Here is a 26,719-nt window from a genome sequence, read left to right as displayed (position 1 = left end):
TAAGGTGTTTTTCGCCGAAAAAAACGACCATGTATAGTAAGGTGTTTTTGAGCCGAAAAAAACGACCATGTATAGTAAGGCGTTTTTAATCCCAAAAAAAACGACCATGTATAGTAAGGTGTTTTTGAGCCGAAAAAAAAACGACCATGTATAGTAAGGCGTTTTTCGCAAAAAAAAAAAACGACCATGTATAGTAAGGTGTTTTTGAGCCGAAAAAAACGACCATGTATAGTAAGGCGTTTTTAAGCCCGAAAAAAAAAACGACCATGTATAGTAAGGTGTTTTTGAAAAAAAAAAAACCACCATGTATAGTAAGGCGTTTTTGAGCCGAAAAAAACGACCATGTTTAGTAAGGCGTTTTTCGTCGAAAAAAAACGACCATGTATAGTAAGGCGTTTTTGAGCTGAAAAAGCGACCTTGTATAGTAAGGCGTTTTAAGCCCGAAAAAAACCACCATGTATAGTAAGGCATTTTTCGCCGAAAAAAAACGACCATGTTTAGTAAGCCGTTTTTCGTCGAAAAAAACGACCATGTATAGTAAGGCGTTTTTGAGCCGAAAAAAACGACCATGTATAGTAAGGCGTTTTTCGTCGAAAAAAACGACCATGTATAGTAAGGCGTTTTTGAGCCGAAAAAAACGACCATGTATAGTAAGGCGTTTTAATCCCGAAAAAACGACCATGTATAGTAAGGTGTTTTTGAGCCGAAAAAAACGACCATGTATAGTAAGGCGTTTTTCGCCGAAAAAAACGACCATGTATAGTAAGGTGTTTTTGAGCCGAAAAAAACGACCATGTATAGTAAGGCGTTTTAAGCCCGAAAAAACGACCATGTATAGTAAGGTGTTTTTGAGCCGAAAAAAACCACCATGTATAGTAAGGCGTTTTTGAGCCGAAAAAAACGACCATGTTTAGTAAGGCGTTTTTCGTCGAAAAAAAACGACCATGTATAGTAAGGCGTTTTTGAGCTGAAAAAGCGACCATGTATAGTAAGGCGTTTTAAGCCCGAAAAAAACCACCATGTATAGTAAGGCATTTTTCGCCGAAAAAAAACGACCATGTTTAGTAAGCCGTTTTTCGTCGAAAAAAACGACCATGTATAGTAAGGCGTTTTTGAGCCGAAAAAAACGACCATGTATAGTAAGGCGTTTTTCGTCGAAAAAAACGACCATGTATAGTAAGGCGTTTTTGAGCCGAAAAAAACGACCATGTATAGTAAGGCGTTTTTCGCCGAAAATAACGACCATGTTTAGTAAGGTGTTTTTCGCCGAAAAAAACGACCATGTATAGTAAGGTGTTTTTGAGCCGAAAAAAACGACCATGTATAGTAAGGCGTTTTAATCCCGAAAAAACGACCATGTATAGTAAGGCGTTTTTGAGCCGAAAAAAACGACCATGTTTAGTAAGGCGTTTTTCGTCGAAAAAAACGACCATGTATAGTAAGGCGTTTTTGAGCCGAAAAAAACGACCATGTATAGTAAGGCGTTTTTCGTCGAAAAAAACGACCATGTATAGTAAGGCGTTTTTGAGCCGAAAAAAACGACCATGTATAGTAAGGCGTTTTTGAGCCGAAAAAAACGACCATGTTTAGTAAGGCGTTTTTCGTCGAAAAAAACGACCATGTATAGTAAGGCGTTTTTGAGCCGAAAAAAACGACCATGTATAGTAAGGCGTTTTTCGTCGAAAAAAACGACCATGTATAGTAAGGCGTTTTTGAGCCGAAAAAAACGACCATGTATAGTAAGGCGTTTTTGAGCCGAAAAAAACGACCATGTATAGTAAGGCGTTTTTGAGCCGAAAAAACCACCATGTATAGTAAGGCGTTTTTCGCCGAAAAAAACCACCATGTATAGTAAGGCGTTTTTCGCCGAAAAAAACCACCATGTATAGTAAGGCGTTTTTGAGCCGAAAAAAACGACCATGTTTAGTAAGGCGTTTTTCGTCGAAAAAAACGACCATGTATAGTAAGGCGTTTTAAGCCCGAAAAAAACCACCATGTATAGTAAGGCATTTTTCGCCGAAAAAAACGACCATGTATAGTAAGGCGTTTTTGAGCCGAAAAAAACGACCATGTATAGTAAGGCGTTTTTCGTCGAAAAAAACGACCATGTATAGTAAGGCGTTTTTGAGCCGAAAAAAACGACCATGTATAGTAAGGCGTTTTTGAGCCGAAAAAAACGACCATGTATAGTAAGGCGTTTTTGAGCCGAAAAAACCACCATGTATAGTAAGGCGTTTTTCGCCGAAAAAAACCACCATGTATAGTAAGGCGTTTTTCGCCGAAAAAAACCACCATGTTTAGTAAGGCGTTTTTAGCCAAAAAAAACGACCATGTATAGTAAGGCGTTTTTCGCCGAAAAAAACGACCATGTATAGTAAGGCGTTTTTGAGCCGAAAAAAACGACCATGTACAGTAAGGCGTTTTTCGCCGAAAATAACGACCATGTTTAGTAAGGTGTTTTTCGCCGAAAAAAACGACCATGTATAGTAAGGTGTTTTTGAGCCGAAAAAAACGACCATGTATAGTAAGGCGTTTTAAGCCCGAAAAAACGACCATGTATAGTAAGGTGTTTTTGAGCCGAAAAAAAACGACCATGTATAGTAAGGCGTTTTTGAGCCGAAAAAAACGACCATGTTTAGTAAGGCGTTTTTCGTCGAAAAAAAAACGACCATGTATAGTAAGGCGTTTTTGAGCTGAAAAAACGACCATGTATAGTAAGGCGTTTTAAGCCCGAAAAAAACCACCATGTATAGTAAGGCATTTTTCGCCGAAAAAAACGACCATGTTTAGTAAGGCGTTTTTCGTCGAAAAAAACGACCATGTATAGTAAGGCGTTTTTGAGCCGAAAAAAACGACCATGTATAGTAAGGCGTTTTTCGTCGAAAAAAACGACCATGTATAGTAAGGCGTTTTTGAGCCGAAAAAAACGACCATGTATAGTAAGGCGTTTTTGAGCCGAAAAAAACGACCATGTATAGTAAGGCATTTTTGAGCCGAAAAAAACGACCATGTATAGTAAGGCGTTTTTGAGCCGAAAAAAACGACCATGTATAGTAAGGCGTTTTAAGCCCGAAAAAACGACCATGTATAGTAAGGTGTTTTTGAGCCGAAAAAAACGACCATGTATAGTAAGGTGTTTTTGAGCCGAAAAAAACGACCATGTTTAGTAAGGCGTTTTTCGTCGAAAAAAACGACCATGTATAGTAAGGCGTTATAAGCCCGAAAAAAACGACCATGTTTAGTAAGGTGTTTTTGAGCCGAAAAAAACGACCATGTTTAGTAAGGCGTTTTTCGTCGAAAAAAACCACCATGTTTAGTAAGGCGTTTTTCGTCGAAAAAAAAACGACCATGTATAGTAAGGTGTTTTTGAGCCGAAAAAAACGACCATGTATAGTAAGGCGTTTTAAGCCCGAAAAAAACCACCATGTATAGTAAGGCATTTTTCGCCGAAAAAAACGACCATGTATAGTAAGGCGTTTTTGAGCCGAAAAAAACGACCATGTATAGTAAGGCGTTTTTGAGCCGAAAAAAACGACCATGTATAGTAAGCCGTTTTAAGCCCGAAAAAACGACCATGTATAGTAAGGTGTTTTTGAGCCGAAAAAAACGACCATGTATAGTAAGGTGTTTTTGAGCCGAAAAAAACGACCATGTTTAGTAAGGCGTTTTTCGTCGAAAAAAACGACCATGTATAGTAAGGCGTTTTAAGCCCGAAAAAAACGACCATGTTTAGTAAGGTGTTTTTGAGCCGAAAAAAACGACCATGTTTAGTAAGGCGTTTTTCGTCGAAAAAAACGACCATGTATAGTAAGGCGTTTTTGAGCCGAAAAAAACGACCATGTATAGTAAGGTGTTTTTGAGCCGAAAAAAACGACCATGTATAGTAAGGCGTTTTAAGCCCGAAAAAAACCACCATGTATAGTAAGGCATTTTTCGCCGAAAAAAACGACCATGTTTAGTAAGGCGTTTTTCGTCGAAAAAAACGACCATGTATAGTAAGGCGTTTTTGAGCCGAAAAAAACGACCATGTATAGTAAGGTGTTTTTGAGCCGAAAAAAACGACCATGTTTAGTAAGGTGTTTTTGAGCCGAAAAAAACGACCATGTTTAGTAAGGCGTTTTTCGTCGAAAAAAACGACCATGTATAGTAAGGCGTTTTTGAGCCGAAAAAAACGACCATGTATAGTAAGGCGTTTTTGAGCCGAAAAAACCACCATGTATAGTAAGGCGTTTTTCGCCGAAAAAAACCACCATGTATAGTAAGGCGTTTTTCGCCGAAAAAAACCACCATGTATAGTAAGGCGTTTTTGAGCCGAAAAAACCGACCATGTTTAGTAAGGCGTTTTTAGCCAAAAAAAACGACCATGTATAGTAAGGCGTTTTTGAGCCGAAAAAAACGACCATGTATAGTAAGGCGTTTTAAGCCCGAAAAAAACCACCATGTATAGTAAGGCATTTTTCGCCGAAAAAAACGACCATGTTTAGTAAGGCGTTTTTCGTCGAAAAAAACGACCATGTATAGTAAGGCGTTTTTGAGCCGAAAAAAAACGACCATGTATAGTAAGGTGTTTTTGAGCCGAAAAAAACGACCATGTTTAGTAAGGCGTTTTTCGTCGAAAAAAACGACCATGTATAGTAAGGCGTTTTTGAGCCGAAAAAAACGACCATGTATAGTAAGGTGTTTTTGAGCCGAAAAAAACGACCATGTATAGTAAGGTGTTTTTAAGCCCAAAAAAACGACCATGTATAGTAAGGCGTTTTTGAGCCGAAAAAAACGACCATGTATAGTAAGGCATTTTTCGCCGAAAAAAACGACCATGTATAGTAAGGCGTTTTTGAGCCGAAAAAAACGACCATGTTTAGTAAGGCGTTTTTCGTCGAAAAAAACGACCATGTATAGTAAGGCGTTTTAAGCCCGAAAAAACGACCATGTATAGTAAGGCATTTTTCGCCGAAAAAAACGACCATGTTTAGTAAGGTGTTTTTGAGCCGAAAAAAACGACCATGTTTAGTAAGGCGTTTTTGAGCCGAAAAAAACGACCATGTATAGTAAGGCGTTTTTAGCCGAAAAAAAACGACCATGTATAGTAAGGCGTTTTTGAGCCGAAAAAAACCACCATGTATAGTAAGGCGTTTTTCGCCGAAAAAAACGACCATGTATAGTAAGGCGTTTTTGAGCCGAAAAAAACGACCATGTTTAGTAAGGCGTTTTTCGTCGAAAAAAACGACCATGTATAGTAAGGTGTTTTTGAGCCGAAAAAAACGACCATGTTTAGTAAGGCGTTTTTGAGCCGAAAAAAACGACCATGTATAGTAAGGCGTTTTTGAGCCGAAAAAAACGACCATGTTTAGTAAGGCGTTTTTCGTCGAAAAAAACGACCATGTATAGTAAGGCGTTTTTGAGCCGAAAAAAACGACCATGTATAGTAAGGCGTTTTTCGTCGAAAAAAACGACCATGTATAGTAAGGCGTTTTTGAGCCGAAAAAAACGACCATGTATAGTAAGGCGTTTTTTTCGGCTCAAAAACGCCTTACTATATATACATGGTCGTTTTTTTCGGCTCAAAAACGTCTTACTATACATGGTCGTTTTTCTTTTCGGCTAAAAACGCCTTACTATACATGGTCGTTTTTTTTCGGCTAAAAACGCCTTACTATACATGGTCGTTTTTTTTCGGCTAAAAACGCCTTACTATACATGGTCTTTTTTTTCGGCTCAAAAACGCCTTACTATACATGGTCTTTTTTATGGCTAAAAACGCCTTACTATACATGTTTGTTTTTCTTTTCGGCTAAAAACTCCTTTCTATACATGATCGTTTTTCTTTTCGGCTAAAAACGCCTTTCTATACATGGTCGTTTTTCTTTTCGGCTAAAAACGCCTTACTATACATGGTCGTTTTTTTGGCTAAAAACGTCTTACTAAACATGGTCGTTTTTTTAGGCTCAAAAACGCCTTACTATACATGGTCGTTTTTTTTCGGCTGAAAACGCCTTACTATACATGGTCGTTTTTTCGGCTAAAAACGCCATACTATACATGGTGTTTTTTTTTCGGCTGAAAACGCCTTACTATACATGGGCGTGTTTTTTCGGCTAAAAATGCCTTACTATACATGGTCGTTTTTCTTTTCGGCTAAAAACGCCTTACTATACATGGTCGTTTTTTTCGGCTAAAAATGCCTTACTATACATGGTCGTTTTTCTTTTCGGCTAAAAACGCCTTACTATACATGGTCGTTTTTTTTCGGCGAAAAACGCCTTACTATACATGGTCGTTTTTTTTTCGGCTAAAAATGCCTTACTATACATGGTTCTTTTTTTTTCAGGTCAAAAACGCCTTACTATACATGGTCGTTAAATGACAACCCTCCAGACAGCATTTCGATGTTTTTTTTTAATAGTAAAAGAGTATTGCAAATTTTGTCATGACTGAAAATAAACAGCATAAGACTCATTGATATGGAATGTAAACGCTCAAGAAAAATCAAAATAAAATGCAGTTAAATAAGGTGCAACGAGTCGCTGCTTGAAATAATTTGTTTTATGGCTTCAGCAATGAAAGCTCTCTGAGCTTCTTTTTTTTTGGATTTTTGAACGAAGCAGACATGAAAAATGAATTCAAGTAACAGGACACGTTTGTGATCCAAGTTGAGCACTTGTGAAGCCAAAACGACGTCACCGCCCAATATGCTCGCTAACCCAACAAGCAATACCTCAGCACAATGGTTCCAAAAGACCCCCCACCAAATATAATCATGAAGCATTTACACTTCCATTAGCTTAGCAAGGACTTTCCAAAACTGAAACAAGCCAACATCGGGGGAGAAAAAAAAAAACAACAACCACGACATTTTTCAGTCTTTTTTTCCCCCGGTTGTATGTTTAAAGCAAGCTTCCACAAGGGCAGAGCGCGATTGTCTTTGTTTTTGACTTCCTAACCTAACAACCGAGTATTCAACGTCTATATTTGAGCCTAAAATATACAATGCAAACTAGCCTTACATGGCCATCAGCAGTTTTTTACAGCCTCCTCTACTTCCTTTTTATTTTTGACGACTTTTGAATGTCGACCCTGAAATGCGATTGAAGGACTTAAGAGGCGTCAACTGGATTGATAACGTCAGATAAAATAAAAAAATACATAGGTAACAGCCAACTTACGACCGAGTTCCGTTCCCACCAAATGATTGTAAGTCAAAACGGGCTTAAGTTGAAATGGTCGTAAGTCGAACTCCATTCAAAATGTTGAAAAGAGACTCAGAGGCTAAATGACTTGCAAACACCCTCCTCCCCCCGGTGCCATCACATGGTTGATTGAGATGGCCTGCTAGGTTGTAAGTCCAAACGGTCGTAAGGCGAACTCCATTCAAAATGTTGAAGAGACTCAGAGGCTGAATGACTTGCAAACACCCCCCTCCCCCCGGTGCCATCACATGGTCGATTGCTGTGGCCTGCTAGCTGCTAGGTCGTGGTCGTAAGTACGGGCGGTCGTAAGTTGAACGTTACCTGTCTAGCATCAGCGAGTGTCAAGTATTGATTCTTTTTTCACCAAACGATCATTGGGACTATTTTTCTTTTTCTTTGGTGGTGTGCCGTGAAATTCTCCAAATGTAAAATGAGCCACCAAGAAGAACAACCGTGAGCTAGTGTGATATGAGGAACTTCATTTCGGTCCTTCAGGCTCAGATGATGATGATGCAGGACCAATTATATCAGTCCAAATACCCAAAAATAACTGTCAAATATATGAATCTTCAATGAAAGATGATGCATAAAACTTATTAGAAACATTGTAATGCAGCGGAGCTTTAAATAATAATAATCATCATCATCATCCAATGAGAATGAGCCCATACTAGTTGTCAGTGGCTCGTTTTACATTGGTGAAAAAAACGTGAGAGAAATGAGCCAGCGGTACTTTAACCCTTAAAAAAAAAAAGTGAAAATAAAAATACAAGTGACCTTCGATGAAGCAAATTTGACCTTTTCAAAGTGTTCAGTGGGTGACGACCTTTGACACGACTCGCAAAAGTCGCAACAGGTCCCACGACACAAAATGTGCCTTGACTCAAACATCGTTTGGAAATATTATATTTTACTTACGACGCAGGCAAAAAAAGACAAGAAAATAGAATAAAAAAATACATGTAAAAAAATAATAATCAAACAAAATAAAACAAAAGAAATTAAACAATAAAATAAATAATGTAAAATAAATAAAATAAAAAACAAATTAAAAAAACAAGAAAATAAAACAAAATAAAATGAAGAAAACAATTTAAATAAAACAAGAGAAAAGGAAACTAAACAAAATAAAAAAAACTAAGAAACAAAAGAAAATAAAAAAAGACAATAAAACAAACAATAAAATTAAAATAAAAAAAAAAGAAATCCAAAGAAAATTGAATGACAAAAAACAAACAAAAGAAAAGAAAATTAAGAAAACAACTAAAATAAAATAAGAGAAAAGGAAACTAAACAAAAGAAAAAAAACAACAAAAGAAAATAAAAAAAATAAAACAAACAATAAAATAAGAAAAACAAAATCCAAAGAAAATTAAATGACAAAAAAAAGAAAAGAAAATTAAGAAAACAACTAAAATAAAACAAGAAAAAAGAAAACTAAAAACAAAAAAAAACAATAATAAACAAAATAAAATAAAAAATAAAATAAAACAAACAATAAAACAAAATAAAAAAAAACAGAAATCCAAAGAAAATTAAATTACCAAAAAAACAAAAATAAAATAAAACAAGGAAAAAAAGAAAACAAATTTTAAATAATGAAATAAAACAAGAACAAAATCAAATAAATTAACAAATAAAATAAAAAACAATATTAAAGGAAAACAAAAGAAAATTAAAAAGACAAATTAAATAAAACGAGAAAAAAGAAAACAAAACAATAGATGAAATAAAATAAAACAAACAAAAAAAAAACAGAAATCCAAAGAAAATTAAATTACAAAGAAAAAGAAAACAAATTTTAAATCATAAAATAAAACAAGAGAACAAAATAAAATACATCATTAAATAAACGAACAAATAGAATAAAAATATTAAAGAAAACACAACAAAAGAAAATGTAAAAAATAAAAATAAACAACAAAACAAATAAAAAAAAATCTAAACAAAAGACAATGAAAAAAATAACATTAAAAATAATCTACAATAAAAATAAACAAAATAAATAAAATAAATGCTGCGCCGTCTCCATGCTTTCTAAGTAAGCATTTGGAGCACTGCGGTTCAAAGTGATGCATGAGTAGCAAATGCCGACTTGTCTTCTGTTTGGTGTCTTTCCTCCCCCGTCGACATCCCAAAATGTTGCGTAGAAATAACAAAACGCTCCACGTGTGACTCCTGACTCACAATCAAAATGGCCGGCGCGCTTCTCCTGGGCGGAGTCGGCGTCTTGTCTTTGCGTCCGTTTTCGGCGACCTCACGACTTCCTGTGGCGGAGGACGTCGGAGCCGCCGTTGAGTTTGCTGCGGCCCCAAGGGGCGCCGTTGCCAAGGGGACGCTCGCCGCAGTCCTCCTGCTTACGCCGCCGCGTCTCCTTGTAGCGGAGTGTGATGTCACTGCGTGGAGGGAAAAAAAAAAAAACAACACAAAAATGCCAACTTTTTTTCATTTAATCATAATACATTTCATTTCTAAGCGCCTTTCAAAACTCTCAAGGTCACTTGACAGTCACAGGATAAGCTAATAGATAACTAACAGATAGCTAGCTAGGCCTTCACTCAACCCGGAAGTAACTGAGATAGATAGCTCGCTAGCTAATAGACAGCTAATAGATAGCTAAGTAACACAGGTAGAAAGCTAGCTAGCTAATAGATAGCTAACAGATAGCTAGCTGGGCCTCCACTCCACCCGGAATTACTCTAACAAATAAAAAGCTAGCTAGCTAATAGATAGCTAACAGATAGCTTGCTAGGCCTTCACTCAACCCGGAAGTAACTCAGATAGAAAGCTAGCTAGCTAAGAGAAAGCTAATAGATAGCTAAGTAACTTGGATAGAAAGCTAGCTAGCTAATAGATAGCTAGTTGGGCCTTCATTCAACCCGGTATAACTTAAATAAATAAAAACCTAGCTAGCTAATAGATAGCTAACAGATAGCTAGCTAGGCCTTCACTCAACCCGAAAGTAACTGAGATAGACAGCTCGCTAGCTAATAGACAGCTAATAGATAGCTAGCTAACTTGGATAGAAAGCTAGCTAGCTAGCTAATAGATAGCTAACAGATAGCTAGCTAGGCCTTCACTCAACCCGGAAGTAACTCAGATAGACAGCTAGCTAGCTAATAGACAGCTAATAGATAGCTAAGTAACTCGGATAGAAAGCTAGATAGCTAATAGTTGGCTAACAGATAGCTAGCTAGGCCTTCACACAATGTGGAAGATAGCTAGCTAGGCCTTCACTCAACCCAGAAGTAATTAAAAATAAATAAAAAGCTAGCTAGCTAGCTAATAGATAGATAACAGATAGCTAGCTAGGCCTTCACTCACCCCGGAAGTAACTCAAATAAATAAAAAGCTAGCTCGCTAATAGATAGCTATGATTGTTGACATGGACTTTTGTTTTTTCGAACAGGCTACTAATGTTGTAGTTGGAGGTACTTGCTACCTGGAGCCCACAGTCACTATCTTTGGCTCAACTAGCTAGCTAGCCAGCTAATGTCACTTGTTGAAATGGTGTGAGAGTTACCGAATGAAGAAGCGCCACAGCGTCCAGACGAGGATGACGAGGAGGCCGAGGATCCAACATTGCGTGATGAAGAAGGGGATGGGCAGCATGATGGTGTTGGGGTCGTACTTGAGCACGATCAGGAACTCCGTGACGGTGATGGCCGCCACGAGCCACGCCTGCTGGCCCAGCTTCTTGTGGAACTTCCTGACGGTGAGAAAGAAAAAAGGGGCGGGGGGATAGTCACCAAGGGGGCGGAGTCCAACGGCGGCGACGAGCGACGGCGACTCACGGGTGGTCCATGAAGTCGTAGATCTCCCTCATGGCCACGCCCCCGACGTTGACGAAAAACACCAATCGCAGCAGCACCAGGTAATGTTCCGGCGGCATCCACAGCACAAATTTCAAGTAGAAGGTGTTCAACTCGGCCAGCAGGAACTACAAAACACACCGCGGTGTCCATGTTAAGGCCCGGGGGCCAGATCTGGACCGCCACATCATTTAAAGGACAACCGACATCATTTTTTTGGGTTTCCTAACTGACGACAGAAAAACAATTTATAAAATCAGCCTGCTAGATTGGTTTTAAAATTAAAAATCGTCATTTTACAATTTTGTGGGGGGAAAATTGCCATTTTACATTTTTTTTAATATGAAAATCACCATTTTAGAAGATAATTTAGATAATTTATTTTGAGAATCACCATTTCAGATTTTTTTTATTGAAAATCGCCATTTTGGATTTTTTAAAACATTAAAAATCAGCATTTAAAGAACAATGAAAATCACCATTTTAGATTTTTTAATCTTAAAAAAAAAAATAAAAAAAAAAAAAAATTGCCATTTTAGATTTTTTAATCTGAAAAAAAATAATAATCGCCATTTTAGATTTTTTAATCTGAAAAAAAAAAAAAATAATCGCCATTTTAGATTTTTTTAATCTAAAAAAAAACAACAAAAAAAAACGACATTTTAGATTTTTTAATCTGAAAAAAAAATAAAATAAAATAAAAAATCCCCATTTTAGATTTTTTAATCTGAAAAAAAAACAAAAAACAAAAAAAACACATTTTAGATTTTTTAATCTGAAGAAAAATAAAAATAATCGCCATTTTAGATGTTTTAATCTGAAAAAAAAAAATAATAATAATAATCGCCATTTTAGATTTTTTAATCTAAAAAAAAAAAAAAAAAAAAAACAAAAAAAAAAAAAAACGACTTTTTAGATTTTTTAATCTGAAAAAAAAAATTGCCATTTTAGAAAAGAATTTATTTTGAAAATCAGCCTTTTAGATTTTATTTTTAAATTGAAAATCGCCATTTTAAGATTTTTTTTTAAATTGAAAATTCCCATTTTATATATATTTTTCATCGGGAATGGCAGCGAATGAGTTAAAAAGGCACTTCTTTTATCTAAAAATCGCCATTTTAGAAAATAATTTATTTTGAAAATCAGCCATTTAGATTTTGTTTTTAAATTGAAAATGGTCACTTTTTGAAAACATTTCAAATTTTGGGAATTCATTCTGGCAGTGAAGAGTTGACTCCAGCAACCTTATCCAATGACACGAAACATAAATGACAAAATGTCCAATTCTCGCTTGACGCGCCATTTTGTTCCTGTCCACTCAAAATGGCCGCTTACCATGAATATGATGCCCAACACGGCGAGCCAGCGGCGAAGGTTGGAAGCTGGCTTCCACTCGAATTTCACCCAACTGTACGGCGTGAACTGGAAGGCGATTCGCTTGATCTTGCCCCTGAAAAGCGCCCCCAAAAATAGTCTGGCTTCAAGGAAAAGAGCCCCGACCACCATCTTACTTGTAAGTGGGAATGTTCCACAGGCCCTGCCACTGATAGGGCTTCATGGACAACCAGGCCAGCGTCTTCATGCCGCAGTAGATGCCCAAACCGTTGCACAGCAACACGTCCATGATCCACTTGGGGGATAGAAAAATGGATCATATTTACATATTTAGCATTTGAATATGCCCCCCCCCCGCCAATGCACATACGTGATCCCACCAGCATTCGGAAAAGTTGGGCAGCTGGTGCTCCAGGCTGTACTCCAGGAACTCAAACATGACGCTGATGATCATGCACATCCACCAGTCGCGAATCATCAGCGTCTGAGGGGGGAGAGGGGGAGGGGTGGAAAAAGTAGTTGGCAGGATTCCACTCGTAGGGGGAGGGGTTAACAGTGCAATCTGGACTCGCTGAGGTTCAGGTTTACCTTGATATACCAGCCCAGGAAGTGAGCTGGGACAAAGCCGTCCATCTTGTCCTGTTGGGAGGAAAGGTAAAATGGGGAGGGGGCATAAATAATATCCAAAATGCATTACACTCTGTGTAATGAAGCTTAATGTAAAATAATACAATAATAAAATACTACAATCACAAAATCATAAAATAAAGTAATCAAGTAATACAATAATAAAATAAAATAATACAATCACATTCTTAAAGCAAACACTGCATCTGTCGTACTCTTTTTTTGGCATGAAGCCGTACTGCTGCTCACAAATGTTCACTTCTGATCATAAAATAAACTAATAATATAATCAATAATAATAATAAAAATAATAATAATTACAAATAATAACATTTTATTTCTGAGCGACTTTCAAAACGCCACTCTAAAACAATACTACAACAAAATAAAATAATAAAATACTACAATCACACAATCACAAATTAATAAAATAATAAAATCATATAATAATTCATAAAGTGATACAATAATACAATAATAAAATAAAATAATACAATCATAAAATCAAATAATATTAATAATATAATAAATATACTAATAATAAAACTAAAATAAATAAGAATAATAATTACAAATAAATAATAAAATAAAAAAAATCATATAATAAAGTAATACAATAAAGTACAGTAATAAAGTAATAATAAACATAATAATAATAATAAAAATACAATAAAATAAAATAAATAAGAATAATAATTACAAATAAATAATAATAATAATTTATTTTTAAGCGACTTTCAAAACTCTACTCTAAAACAATACTACAATAATGAAATAAAATAATACAATCATAGCATAATAATAATAATAATAATTTATTTCTAAGTGACTTTTAAAACTCTCAAGGACACTTTACAGTCACGGGATAAAACCATTCTAATAAAACTTTAATTAAATCGAGCTTTCATACACGCTGCAGCCGTTACAAGACAGAGCATTTAAAATACTACGCACAATAGGAGCCGCACCGTTGGCTTTTGAGAACATGGAATACCTTTAGGTGCAGTAAATAAATATATACGTTTGCCACGAGTAGAATAATGGAATATAACAACAATAGAAATGACGCAACCATTAAACAATAGAGTTTTATTACCCAGAGATTGTGCCAAGGGTCAGCGGTGTTGCCTGCATCGTAGATGAGGCAGTTTCCTCCATAGTCTCGCTCGGGAAGGGGCACGCCCAGTTTGGGGTCGATGTATTTCATGAACTGTCGCCCGTCATGCACCGTCTAGATAAAAACGACATTTTTGCATTGTTGGACATCAAATAATTTGAGCTGAAGAAAAAAACAAATGTAAGATTTTTATGGCCATTTTTTAAAACAAATCACAATGCATTCAACTGGTCGACAAGACTACGCAATAAAAGCTCTTTCCCGACTCTTCCATACATGTTATGTTTCAGAAATCAAAATTAGGAACATTTTCGTACTCGCAACTCTGTGGTGCTTGTTAAAATAATGTGAGCGTTACTAAAGTGGAAATTACAAGTAAATAAAACACAAACAAATGCTTTCATTGTTAATTTATACCTTCAATTAGTATCAATGTGTAGTTTTTTTTACATTTTATTTTATTTCACCTTACAAATGAACTGTCTGTATTGTGTCAATAGTTTGCTTGATAAAGTGAGTATTGTGGTCAAAATCGGGAGTCTTCCGACAAAATTGTGATTCTTAATTTATATGTAGGTACGCTACAGTGAGTGATATTCTCTGTTCTCGCAGTCGTATATCATTGCATTTTTGTGAAGTAGGGAATGGTTTTTGGTGGGATTACATGTTTCTCTCCAAAAAATGGATTGAAGTTTACGCTCTTTTTTGCTAACACTACAGTTTATAAAGGTGAGTAAGTTGTATTTCTCTCACTCATAGAGGTGGTAGAATATATATTTTTCTCCATAACGGCCAAGTTTCAAGCAAAAAGAAGCATTAGCATATATATTTCTCGAGCTCGCAATTTTCTTTCCTAGTACTATTCAGTGACAGCCATTTTTGAATTCTGACGAAAAGCTGCCTGAATTCGATCGTTGATATTTGCTAATCTGTCGCTTATATTTCGCTTTAGACATCAAATACTGAAGAATACAGATGATGTCGTATAAATTCAACTAAACGATCGCTAAATCATTCCAATTAATAACTTAAATAACTACAATAGTGACCATGTTCAGTCACAGATTTTCATTGTTTTAACTGTGTAATTACAGGCAGAAAACCCCCTCATATTTCGAACATTAAACATTTCATTATTTCCTTATTGTCATAGAACAAGAATCTATACATTATTTGAAAGCTATTTAAATGCAATTTAATATGGTATTAGAAAATGTGTGATGAATTATTATTGATTTTTTTTTGTCACATGCCTATTGTAAGGCATACAAGTTAAGACACTCATTCATTCAATGTGCAAATCTTTGCCAAATTAAAATAAAAATAGCATGAAGAACATACTAACAAATTCACCAAATCATCCGCCTTACGCCTCAATCATCGATTCGATTTAAAATAAATAATCCCCGGTGTCATTTTTTTAACATATTCGGGGGGAGAACACGCGACGATTCGTTTTCTATGGCGATTCTTCTTCTTCTTCTACGTCGTCGCCGTCATAGTTCGGCCAGTTACCGCGAAAGTGGAAGGTGTTTATACAGGCCAATAGCACCCTCTAGCGGTTTAATGTGAAAACATGTGAAATTGCATACACGGATGTGTTAATTTCCAAAAACTGCGATTAATTGTCTAAAAATTTGGTAAGCGTTTGGCGTACATAGACAAACGTTTTTTTTAAATCAGATCAAGAAAAATGGGAGCAAATGTGATGCATTTCTATTTATATCTCACTTGATTTTGTTTTGTTAGTTTTTTGTTGTTGTTTTGACTTCAAGATGGCGCCGCGATAATGGCTGCCTTTACAGCGGCTCTTGTATTCCATTTTTCTACTTCTTTCCTTTCATAACTTTACTACTGTGAAATGCAGATTTCTCCTCTGTGTTCTATGTTTTAATACCATGTTAAAGTGCATTTAAATAGCTTTCAAATGATGTATAGATTCTTGTTCTATGACAAATAATGAGTAAATAATGGAATTTTTCATTTTCGAAATACGAGGGGATTTTCTGCCTGTAATTACATAGTTAAAACAATCAAAATCTGTGATTGAGTTCTTTATTACAGTTTAAACTATAATAACTTTCTTAATCTTTGGCAGACCTTAACGAGTAAGGAAACATTCGAATGCTTTTGGAATTCTAAACAACCGACATCATCACATGGAGGGAAACGTGTAATACGTCATCATAAACTGCATAGCTTGGTAAATCCCACCAAAAACCATGACGTACTTCACGAAAAAATATACGACTGCGAGTACAGAGTGTGCTCGCTTCAGTAACAAAGTAACAATCGCGGTGGAATATTAGCGAACTGTAGTTTACCTACACACACAAACACACAAAAGAAGTGAGAGGGATGACTTGAAACCACTTCAGGCTCGACCCAAATATTTGTTTTTTTTTTCATGCTCACCTGAAAGAGGATGAAAATGAGGAAGAGCTCATAGACGACAGTCACACAGAGCCAGAAGCGCCAATAAGCTGTAGAGAGACACCCAAAAAATCAGCAGTTGGAACCGGCGATGAAGGAGATGTTAGGGGGGGGGGGCTAAAATATTTTAATAACCTTATTTATGAGCTGCAAACAAACATGGTGGAATAAAAAAAAGAACCAACGCTTTTTATCTTGTTTTTTTTTAAAAGACAACCGACACCTCCGGACAAGTTGCGTCCATAATTTGTCAAATCACTTCAAATGACTTCTACTGAGCGCATTTAGGGGCATTCCTTTAGTGACGTCACGTACGGACTCGTCACCAACACAAAAACAAGACTTCCGGAATATTCAGCGTGAGTCTTAAAAGGTAAAATATAGCTATATGCGGTGGAATCTTATTAAAATACGCTCAGTACAAGTCATTTGAAGCCATTTTACAAATTATGGACACAACTTGTCCGGAGACGTCGCTTGTCCTTGAAGTCATTTTTATTGGTGTTTTGCTTTTGACTTAAAAATATCAGTCTGTGGGCGTTTTGGGTATTTTAGATGCTATAAAACATATTTCCGATGCCGGTTAGAAAACAAAAAAAATGGTGTCGGTTGTCCTTTAACTGTTGACCCAGTTATTGTAGGCGTTTGGGGCAAATGCAAACAATTGTGTTCATCGCACTGATCCAACGGGAGATACAGGTTTGGTTCTCTTCAAAAAAAAAAAAAAAAAAAACATCTGGCTATTCTTTTTTCTTTATTTTCCTTGAAAAACAAACGAGGTTGACCCGTCTTTTTTTCATCCGTAGAAAAGAAGCAGGCGGGAAATGGAAAGCCAAGAAGATTAACCTTCCGTCTTTGGGCCCTGTGCGCCATCGCTACTTATCATCCTTCCTTCCTTCCTTCATTTCTCGCTGGAGCGGCAGGAGTTGTCGGCGATAAGAATGTCGGCGCTCGAAAAAAGGAAACGCGTTTGGCTACATTCAAGCGTCCTCGTACATGCCGATACACGTCGAAAAGCGGCACGCGTTGTGAAAGGCGTATTGAGAAATTCTGTCAGTGGCTTTGACAAAATAAAAAAAAAGGAATGAACAAGACCAGATGAGGACGGGAAAAGCGCACCCTGTGCGGCTGCCTCTATAGCAGCTCCTAACCGTTTTTAAATCCCTTTCCGTTCTACTACTTTATTTATTTTTGAAAATTTCCCCATTGTAATAATAATAATAATAATAATAATGCATTTCATTTATAAGCGCCTTTCAAAACTCTCAAGGTCAAGCTATTAGCTGTCTAGCTGGCTGGAAGATGGAAGCTGTTGGCTATCTGGCTATCGATTCGCTATTTATTTGCTATAAATTAGCTAGCTGTCTAGCTGACTGGCTGTAAACTGTCTAGATGGCTAGCTGTTAGCTCTCTGGCTATCTATTAACTATTTATTTGCTATCTATTAGCTAACTAGTTTGCTATGAGTTGTCTAGCTGACTGGCTGTAAACTGGCTAGCTGTTGGCTATCTGGTTAGCTATTTACTATTTATTTGCTATCCATTAGCTAGCTAGCTTTCTATCCATTTGACTTACTTTTGGGGTTGAGTGAACGCTGAGAGTTTTGAAAGGCGCTTAGAAATCAAATGTGTAAAGATATTAGCAAACATCAGAAATGGGATATTTTAGCCTCAAACTATTATTATTTTTTTGTCAGGTCCGAACAATACGAGCAGCGCTTTGTCCTTACCTGGATGGGGTCGAGTGAAGGGTCCGTCTTTTGCTTGTGTGACCCCAAAACAAAGGAAAACCAGGATGCTGGCCACAATCCCCCTGGAGACAAATATAATAAAATGAGAAAATGACGTTTGAACTAAGAGGCAAATTAATAATCGATTGACAGACGCCTTTTTAACTCATTTGCTACCATTCCCGAATGTATTCAGGAATTGAAAAGTGTGTCGTGGAGCGCCATTCTCGAATTTTTAAATATTTTCTAAAATAGCGATTTCAATAAATAAATAAAAAAACTAAATTGGCAGTTAAAAAAAAATCTAAAACACTGATTTTTTATTTTTTTAATGGCGATTTTAATTTTTATTTTTTAATTCTAAAATGGCAATTTTCAAAAGAAAAATATTCTAAAACGGCAATTGAAAGGACAACCGACACCAATTGTTTGTTTCAATGAAATCAGAAAAACGTTTTATAGCATCTAAAATAGCCAAAACATGCAGGCTGATATTTTTAGTCAAATGCAAAACACCAAGAAAAATGAGTTAAAATGTCCCAAAACTGCCACAAAATGAGCTCGGAATTGGGTAGATTCGCCAGGATACTCCTTCACAAACTGCCCTGCTCCAGAATCAAAACAATGGCTTAAGAGATTCGGAGAAGATGCTTTCTTGTTACTCATCCAGTTATGAATACGATTCAAATAGTTCTGAAGAGGAAAGCATACATGTTTGCAATCGATTCAAGAATTTATTCCATGTCATTTTGAGGCATCAGGGGTGGGAAATGTCACACACAAAAAAAGGCAGAAAATGGCAACAAAGCCGTGTATGGAATTAATCATCTGATTAATTCCTTACATGGAGCTTTGTCGCCCTATTCTGCCTATTTTTGGTGCAAAACAAAGTTTTCAGACCAAACAAGTACCACAAAATACATTGACGTGATGGAAGGACTGCTACAATGTGTCCTTTTTTCGGTCAGGTGTGTTCCTTCAGTGACGTAGGGTGAGGACTCGTCACCAACTCAAAAACAAGACTTCCGGAATATTCTGCACGAGTCTTAAAAGGTAAAATATAGCTATATGCGGTGGAATCTTTGTCAGTAAAAGTCATTTGAAGACGTTTTACAAATTATGGACACAACTTGTCCGGAGGTGTCGGTTGTGCTTGGACATCGTGTGTGAGATTAGCAGCCACTGGTTAAAGCATGCCGTGACGGGATAGGAATCCACAGGCTGCGTAGGTTCACCGGGAACGGGATTACGTATCAAAGTTTAGTAACGCTAAGGCTCTGCGGGCGCTTGTTTACGTCCACTTCCAGGAAGAAGAAACGTCTTTATCTGGCCAGCCAGTCGTCATCGACACGGGGGGAAAATAAAATCTTGCAAAGAACGGTCGCCATTCGTCCCCGAGAGTGAATCAAAAGCTACGTTTCCGCTCGGATAAGAGGAGAAGTACCCACTAACCTCTTGGTATTGAAGGCCGTGTCTTGCGGCGTCTCCTCGAGGAGCGTGACGTACACCAGGGCGCACGTCAGGATGAACAGAACCGTGACGGTGTGGGCCCGCCTGTCAAAAGTCAAAGCGGGGAGTGTTACGGTAGAAAGACGGGCCGTGTGTGTGTGTGTGTGTGTGTGTGTGTGTGTGTGTGTGGGGTGTTAAAATAACTTGCAAGGAAGTGAACACGTTGATTCATGACATTGGTGACAGGCGCTTCTGCTTAACAAACTCTGACTGGAGTAGGAATAATAATAATAATACAGTGATACCTTGGCTTACGAACTTCATTGCTTCCCAGAAAGAGTGTGTAAGGCGAAAAGTGTATATCCCAAAAAAGAATTTCTCATAAGAAACCATTAAAATGAGAATAATCCGTTCCCAGGTCCCCATAAAATGTAATTTTCTACGTTCTAATTTTCTAAGCCTTCAAACTACTTTCGGCAGCATGAATATGCCAGTACTGTTTTTGAATGGGAGGAATGTCGGAGCCATTCGACTGCCATCGCTGGACACCAAAGGGGCCATTGTGCTTTTTTTGCGCCTGTAATGGGCAGCATCTTCACAGCCCCGCTTTGTTTAGCGGAAAGGTCGGTGCTGTTGGACAGTCTGCGGCTGGGTGGATGCATGACTTGAGGAACCCGCGATAAGAAGAAAGGAGCGCCGATGCGTATGTGGAACTGTCGCGGCTTGGAATTGAAGCAGATTTTATGTGAGAGAGAGATGTGAGACAATCTCTTTTTGTCAATGGATGCTACAGCATGCGTGTTTGCTTTCAACATTTAGCTTGTAGCGACGTGCACATTCCACCATGATGTCCCTGATCCATTGCTGAAAAGGATGCTTTGACCCTCTCCTCTTTCATCTAGAACTGCTTCATATCATCACAAAGAGGGTACAGCAAGTACTGAAGAATGAATGTCTCTCTGTGTCTTTGTTTTGTCATATTGTCTCTATGTTATTTGTTATTTAGTTTTTTTTTGTTATTTTAACTTCAAGACGGCGCCGCGAGAGTGGCTGCCTTTCCAGCAGCTCATGTATTTTGTTTTTCTACTTTCATTCCTTTCATCACTTTGCTGCTGTGAAATGTAAATTTCTCCACTGCGAGACTAATAAAGGCAAATCCAATCCAATCCAATCACTCATTGTGGCAGCTCCGTGTGTATCCCAAAAAATAGTTTGTATGCCAAGGTAAAATTTTCATAAATTTAATATTTGTATACCGAAAAGTTCGTAAACCGAGGTATCAATGTACGTTATTCGAGATTATGCTTATTTCGATGTGAATGAGGTCTTTTGTTTGGTGAATTTGATAAAAAATAAGCCATCAAAGTGTCGTTCTGTCAACAATTAATTTGCTGCAAACACTCACCAGAAAAAGGTATTGGTTCCGTCGTCGTACACTTCGCACTCTGTGTTTTTGCGCTGCAGGCTCTCCCTGGAACTCTGCTTGGTGACTTTGGCTTTAAGCGCCGAAGTCGGATCGGGGCAGGCGGGCTCGCCCGCGCCGTTGTTGGCCGGCTCCGTGGCGTACCTCCTCGCCTCGAACTTCATGGCTTCGCCGTTGCCTCTCAAAAAGGATCCACTCGGGCGGGTCGGACTGCTTTTAAATACGCCGGTTAGCCGCACCCTAGCGACTGTGATGCACCCTGAAGGGAAAATATTTTTCAATGAATGTCGAGACACCACGAGGACAGCGTGTTCGTTCGTTGTGGTAAGGCGCACATACAATAAATGAAAAAAAGCTTTCTAAATAAAATGATAAATATCTAAAAGCGAGCTAGTTTTCTATCCGAGTTACATAGCTATCCATTAGCTGTGTATTAGCTAGCTAGTTTTCTATCTGAGTTACTTCGGGTTGAGTGAAGGCATAGTTAGCTAGCTGTTAGCTATCTATTAGCTAGCTTTCTATCCGAGTTACTTCCAGGTTGAGTGAACGCTGGCGCATGTGGCTGTCGCTGCTCACCCACAGAAAAACTTATCCTGTGATTGTAAAGTGACCATGAGAGTTTTAAAAGGCGCTTAGAAATGAAATGTATTATTATAATTATTATTATGTCTATATCAATTGAGACACTGCAAAGACACATCGGGATTCAGGAAATTCCACATAATAATAATAATAATAATAATAATAATATGTTTCATTTCTAAGCGCCTTTCAAAACTCTCAAGGTCACTTTACAGTCACAGGATTAAGTTTTTCTGTGGGTGAGCAGCAGCAGCCATACGCGTCACCCGGAAGTAACTCAAATAGATAGAAATCTAGCTAGCTAATAGATAGCGAATAGCTAGCTAGCTAATAGATAGTTAAGATTGTTGACTAACATTTGTGACTTTTTTTTAGAACAGGCTACTAATGTTGTAGATGGAGGTGCTTGCTACCTGGTGCCCACAGTCACTATCTTTGGCTCAACTAGCTAGCCAGTTAATAGATAGCCAAAAGAGAGCAAATGGATAGCCAAAAGATAGCAAATAGATAGCAAACAGATAGCAAATAGATAGCTAGCGAGAGAGCAAATTGATAGCTAGCGAGTTAGCAAATAGATAGCTCGCGAGCTCGGTAGCCAGCTGGGTAACTAGGTAGCCAGCTAGGAAGCCAGCTAGGTAGCAGGCTAAGTAGCCAGCTAGGTAGGTAGGCAGGTAGGTAGATAGGTAGATTTTGTAATGTATTTTTTAATTTGATGTATTTTTTATGATTGTTTTTATTTTTAATATCTTTTTAATTTTGTTAAATTTAATTGTATTTAATTAAATGTTTAAATGTATTTTTAAATTAATTTAATTTATTTTATTCATTTATTATTATTTATGATTTTTATTTATTAATCTATGTATTTTTACTCTCATTTAAATGTATTTAATGTATTTAAATTTAATTTAAACTTTAAAATTTTAATTTAATTGCTCGACACATCTGTGTGGTCAATAATCCAGTTCAGTGATACTTCGGTTTACGAACGCTTTAGCTAACAAACCTTTCGCCGTACGAACGTTAAATTCGCGAGAATATAATCTCGGCATACGAACTATTCTTCGGGAAACACACGGAGCGCCACAATGAGTGAAGTGTCGTTCGCGAGACTTATTTTTCCGCTATTCCCCGCCCCCAGTCTTTGGTTAAAGCCGCACGTGATTGGTCAAGATCGGTGGTAGAGGAGGGAGGGGACACACGCGGCAGGGGAGGAGTTAGAGACACAGGAAAGGCAGACGACACAGCTTGAAACAAAAAATAAATAAAAGTGAAAAAAATCAAAAGTGAAAGCTGAGAAAATGGATAGAAAACGCAGTGAAATTTTGAGTCGTTTCAACTTTATTGATAGTTCAAACGTAGAGTGTAGACTGCAATATCACAACTTCCGAGATGTACAACCCAGAGCTCCTTGACACACTTTATGCAAAAAGCTATCCAGTCCATCAAGCAACCATCACAAAGGTAAATAAAACAACTTTATTCTACAGTACAGTTTATTTCTTTAATTACAATACAATAGAGCATTTATTATACAAAAATAAGGTACATTTTGTGTAGTTTTAAGGCTTTTTTTTGTTGAAAATTATGTTTTATGGGTACCTGGGTACGGATTATTCTCGTTTAAATGATTTCCTATGGGAAATGAATGTTTGGAATACACACCTTTCACCTTACATACACTTTCTGCGAACTAATTAAGTGCATTAGCCAAGGTATCACTGTAATTATCTCATAGCAGTTTTGACTTTTCACATCGAACCAAAACATTTAATGCAATTATGTGCGTTTAGTGTTAAACTTCCTAAAAAGACACTTGATGTTGGACTTCCATCGACGTGGTTTTATCGTTCCTTCGTCGCCGTTGGGGAAACGCTTAAAGGACAACCGACATCACTTTTTTGTTTCCTAACTGACATCAGAAAAACGTTTTATAGCATCTCAAATACCCAAAACAGGCAGGCTGACATTTTTAGTCAAATACAAAACACCAATAAAAATGACTTAAAGTGTCCAAAATCTGCAAACTTAAACTTAAAGTGTCTAAAATGCAAAAAAAAACAGGTTTTACACTCTTTTTTTACAGCTTATAAAGGTGAGTAAGTTGTATTTTTATAACTCATAGAAGTGGTAGAATATATATTTCTCTCCATAACTGCCAGGTTTCAATAAAAAAGATGCTTTAGCATATACATTTCTAGAGCTCGCAATTTTCTTTCCTAGTATTCAGTGACAGCCATTTTTCATTTCTGACGAAAATCTGCCTGCATTCGATCGTGATATTTGCTCATTTATATTTTTAATATTTTCTAGTGTTTTCTGTTCATGTTTAGAATTTCAAAAGCTTTCAAATGCTACCTTACTCGTTAAGATCTGACAAAAAAAATTAAGAAAGTTATGATAGTTTAAACTGTAATAAAGAACTCGGTCACAGATTTTCCTTTAACTGTGTAATTACAGGCAGAAAACCCCCTCATATTTCGAACATTAAAAATTCCATTATTTCCTTATTATTTGTCATAGAACAATAATCTAGCAGTCATTAGAAAGCTATTTAAATGCACTTTAATATGGTATTAGAACATGTGGGATGAATTATTATAGACTGTTTGTCACTTCACTACATTTATTACGTGAAACGTCTCACACGAATTGGAAAAGGGAAAAGACGACTTTTGCCGATCGTGTTGATTTTCTTCTCGAGTTGAAATAAATCACAGCGACATTGTTTTTTTTTTTTTTTTTTTTTAAGAACTGTGAATCGTCGTCTCGTGTCTTTGGTTAGCCTCGTTGGCTAATGGTAGCAAGCTGTGTTTGACCTTGTCTGCTAAGGATTTTAACTTCTCAGTGACCTGGAATGCCCACTAAATATTTGTTAAGGCCAGGTTGGAGTTGCTTCCCACACGACAGCATTCACGTTATATTCGTCATGTAACCGGAATATTATGTGGAGAGAAAAAAGAAGTAACTTACCGACTAAATGTAGAGTGTCAGTGGTACCGGGCGGTTAGTGCGCCACTCGGACTCCATTGATATAAGAGTTTCGATTGCAAAAGCCATAAATTAGCAAAGTTTTGTTTTTGCAAGAAAGGGCGAAGAATGCGTTACGATGAACAAATCCACTTTCAATAAGCTGAGTCCGGAAAACGTCACACGGGGCGGGGAGTCTTTCATATTGATTCACAAAAAAGGAAACCGCCCTGATTCTTTATTTCAAAGTAAACGCTAATGAAACCTTAAGTCGTCGTCTAAGACTTTATTTTGAAGTCTACATCAACAAACACCAAAGTACAATACTGCGAACTTCACCAATTTCGAGCATTTCCGGCAACGGAGCACCTTTTTTTTTATTTGCTAGATTTAGCAACTTTATTGACAACTATTTCCCCTAAACAGCAACGAGAAACATTTTTTTTTGTTCATCGGAATATTTAAAAAAGGAACTGAAAGCTAAATGCTGAGACCCCTCAGATTGTTTTTTTATATTGTTGTGGATTTAATTTCATGAAATGAAAAGCTACTAATATATGATGTCAGTCACACTTTTATCCCAAATTGATTTTTTTTACTGAATGGCTAATTATTCAGAAATAAATCACATTTTTATAATGTTATGATATTGATGAAAAAGTTTCTTCGGCCGTCATCTGTACTTATTTGAAGGTGCCGGACGTTTCGCTTCTTATCCAAGAAACTTCGTCAGCAAAATAAAGTCTTACTGGTAGTTTAGGCCCTATATATATATATATATATATCCCTACTGTCCAGACATGGCGGTGCCGGATTCTGCTATGATAGGTCCCTTCTCTCAGGTTGGGGGGAGCAGAGGACTACTCCCTGCAGCTGCTCCACTGATTGGTAACATGGATTCTGTTCCCGCCTTCAAATCCCATCTGAAAAGCCACCTATTTAAAATGGCATTTACTGTGTATCTCTTTCTCGTTTTTTTTTATAATTGTATTTTATTTATTGTATTCTATTTTGTGATTGTATTTGATTTATTATAGTACCTATGATTCTGTGACTGTAAAGTGTCTTTGAGAGCTTTGAAAGGCACGTAAAATGTAATGTATTATTATTATCATCTATAAATGACCCTGATCAAAAACAAACAACAAAAACAACATCTCTTTAGCAGATAAAACCAAAACATATAACCTGAGAGGAATCAAATATCTTATTTAATTCCAAAAATGTCAACAGTGTGTGCTCATGTATTGCTTATACACAATGGCGATTTAGCAGCGACGGCTACCAAATTGCTTCCAGTTTGGGGTGTTGCACACATTTATTGACAGGATTTACAAAATATCTCTATTTACACCATGATTTAAAAATACAGGATATGTACATCAAATAATATAAGCACAAATATACAAAGGACAAAACATGTAAGTGGTAAATGGCAAAATAAATGCAGCAACATGAGAGTAAATCAACAATCCCCTTGTTCCCTAAAAAAATAAATGATGACACTAAAACCAAGACAAACATCTCCCCTTATGATGGCACATATCAAATAATTAATGATACATACATCAAATAAAAAAAACAGCAATAACAGATAAAAAAAATCCCAAAACAGGATTATATATAAAAAAATCTCGACTGTACGTTGCTTATAAAAAATATCACTTTACAAAACAAGATACAGTATGCGGTAGACGCACCAATTAGCCACTTTAGTTACATTTGCAATCTGACCAGATTACAAAGGTTGAGTTTTAATTAGGTGGACGTCGCAGAGTGAGGTCATTAAAAAAAAAAAAAAAAAGTGCGAATTATGATTGTGCTTGGCGGCGTCACTTGATCGCGTGTCATTTCAATTAGTTTTTGTTTGCAACGGTTCAAGTAGCGTATCGCAATCAAAGGGTTAAGTGGCTAATGTTGCGAGTGCTTAAGTGCAATGTGCATTATGTGCGTACTTTTTTTTCTCCGTGAAAGGGGAAATAGTAATCTTGGTGGAAACATGACAGATGAGGTCGGTGCTGTCCGTCTTTTGTAATCGTAGCACCAAAATCATAA

The 26,719-nt window shown here is 36.8% G+C and overlaps 1 protein-coding gene across 1 annotated transcript; it reads right to left on the bottom strand.

Moving 5' to 3' along the window:
• Positions 1-8,940: 8,940 nt before the first annotated feature.
• Positions 8,941-24,816, bottom strand: ptdss2 (phosphatidylserine synthase 2). Its single transcript, XM_088995824.1, has 13 exons — positions 24,668-24,816; positions 21,095-21,371; positions 19,693-19,794; positions 18,241-18,323; positions 16,494-16,561; positions 14,058-14,192; positions 12,923-12,973; positions 12,705-12,818; positions 12,511-12,629; positions 12,335-12,449; positions 10,982-11,127; positions 10,711-10,896; positions 8,941-9,583 (listed from the first exon to the last, which is right to left on the bottom strand). The coding sequence occupies exons 2-13, from the start codon at positions 21,274-21,276 to the stop codon at positions 9,445-9,447; spliced, it is 1,440 nt and encodes a 479-aa protein (XP_088851950.1). The 5' UTR covers positions 21,277-21,371; positions 24,668-24,816; the 3' UTR covers positions 8,941-9,444.
• Between the last annotated feature and the right edge of the window lie 1,903 nt (positions 24,817-26,719).

This window comes from Hippocampus bargibanti, linkage group LG05, assembly GCF_051943395.1.
Source record: "Hippocampus bargibanti isolate YZ-2025 linkage group LG05, ASM5194339v1, whole genome shotgun sequence".
NCBI lineage: Eukaryota > Metazoa > Chordata > Actinopteri > Syngnathiformes > Syngnathidae > Hippocampus > Hippocampus bargibanti.
Note: the sequence above shows the minus strand (reverse complement) of the source record. Positions and strands in the feature narration are given on the sequence as shown.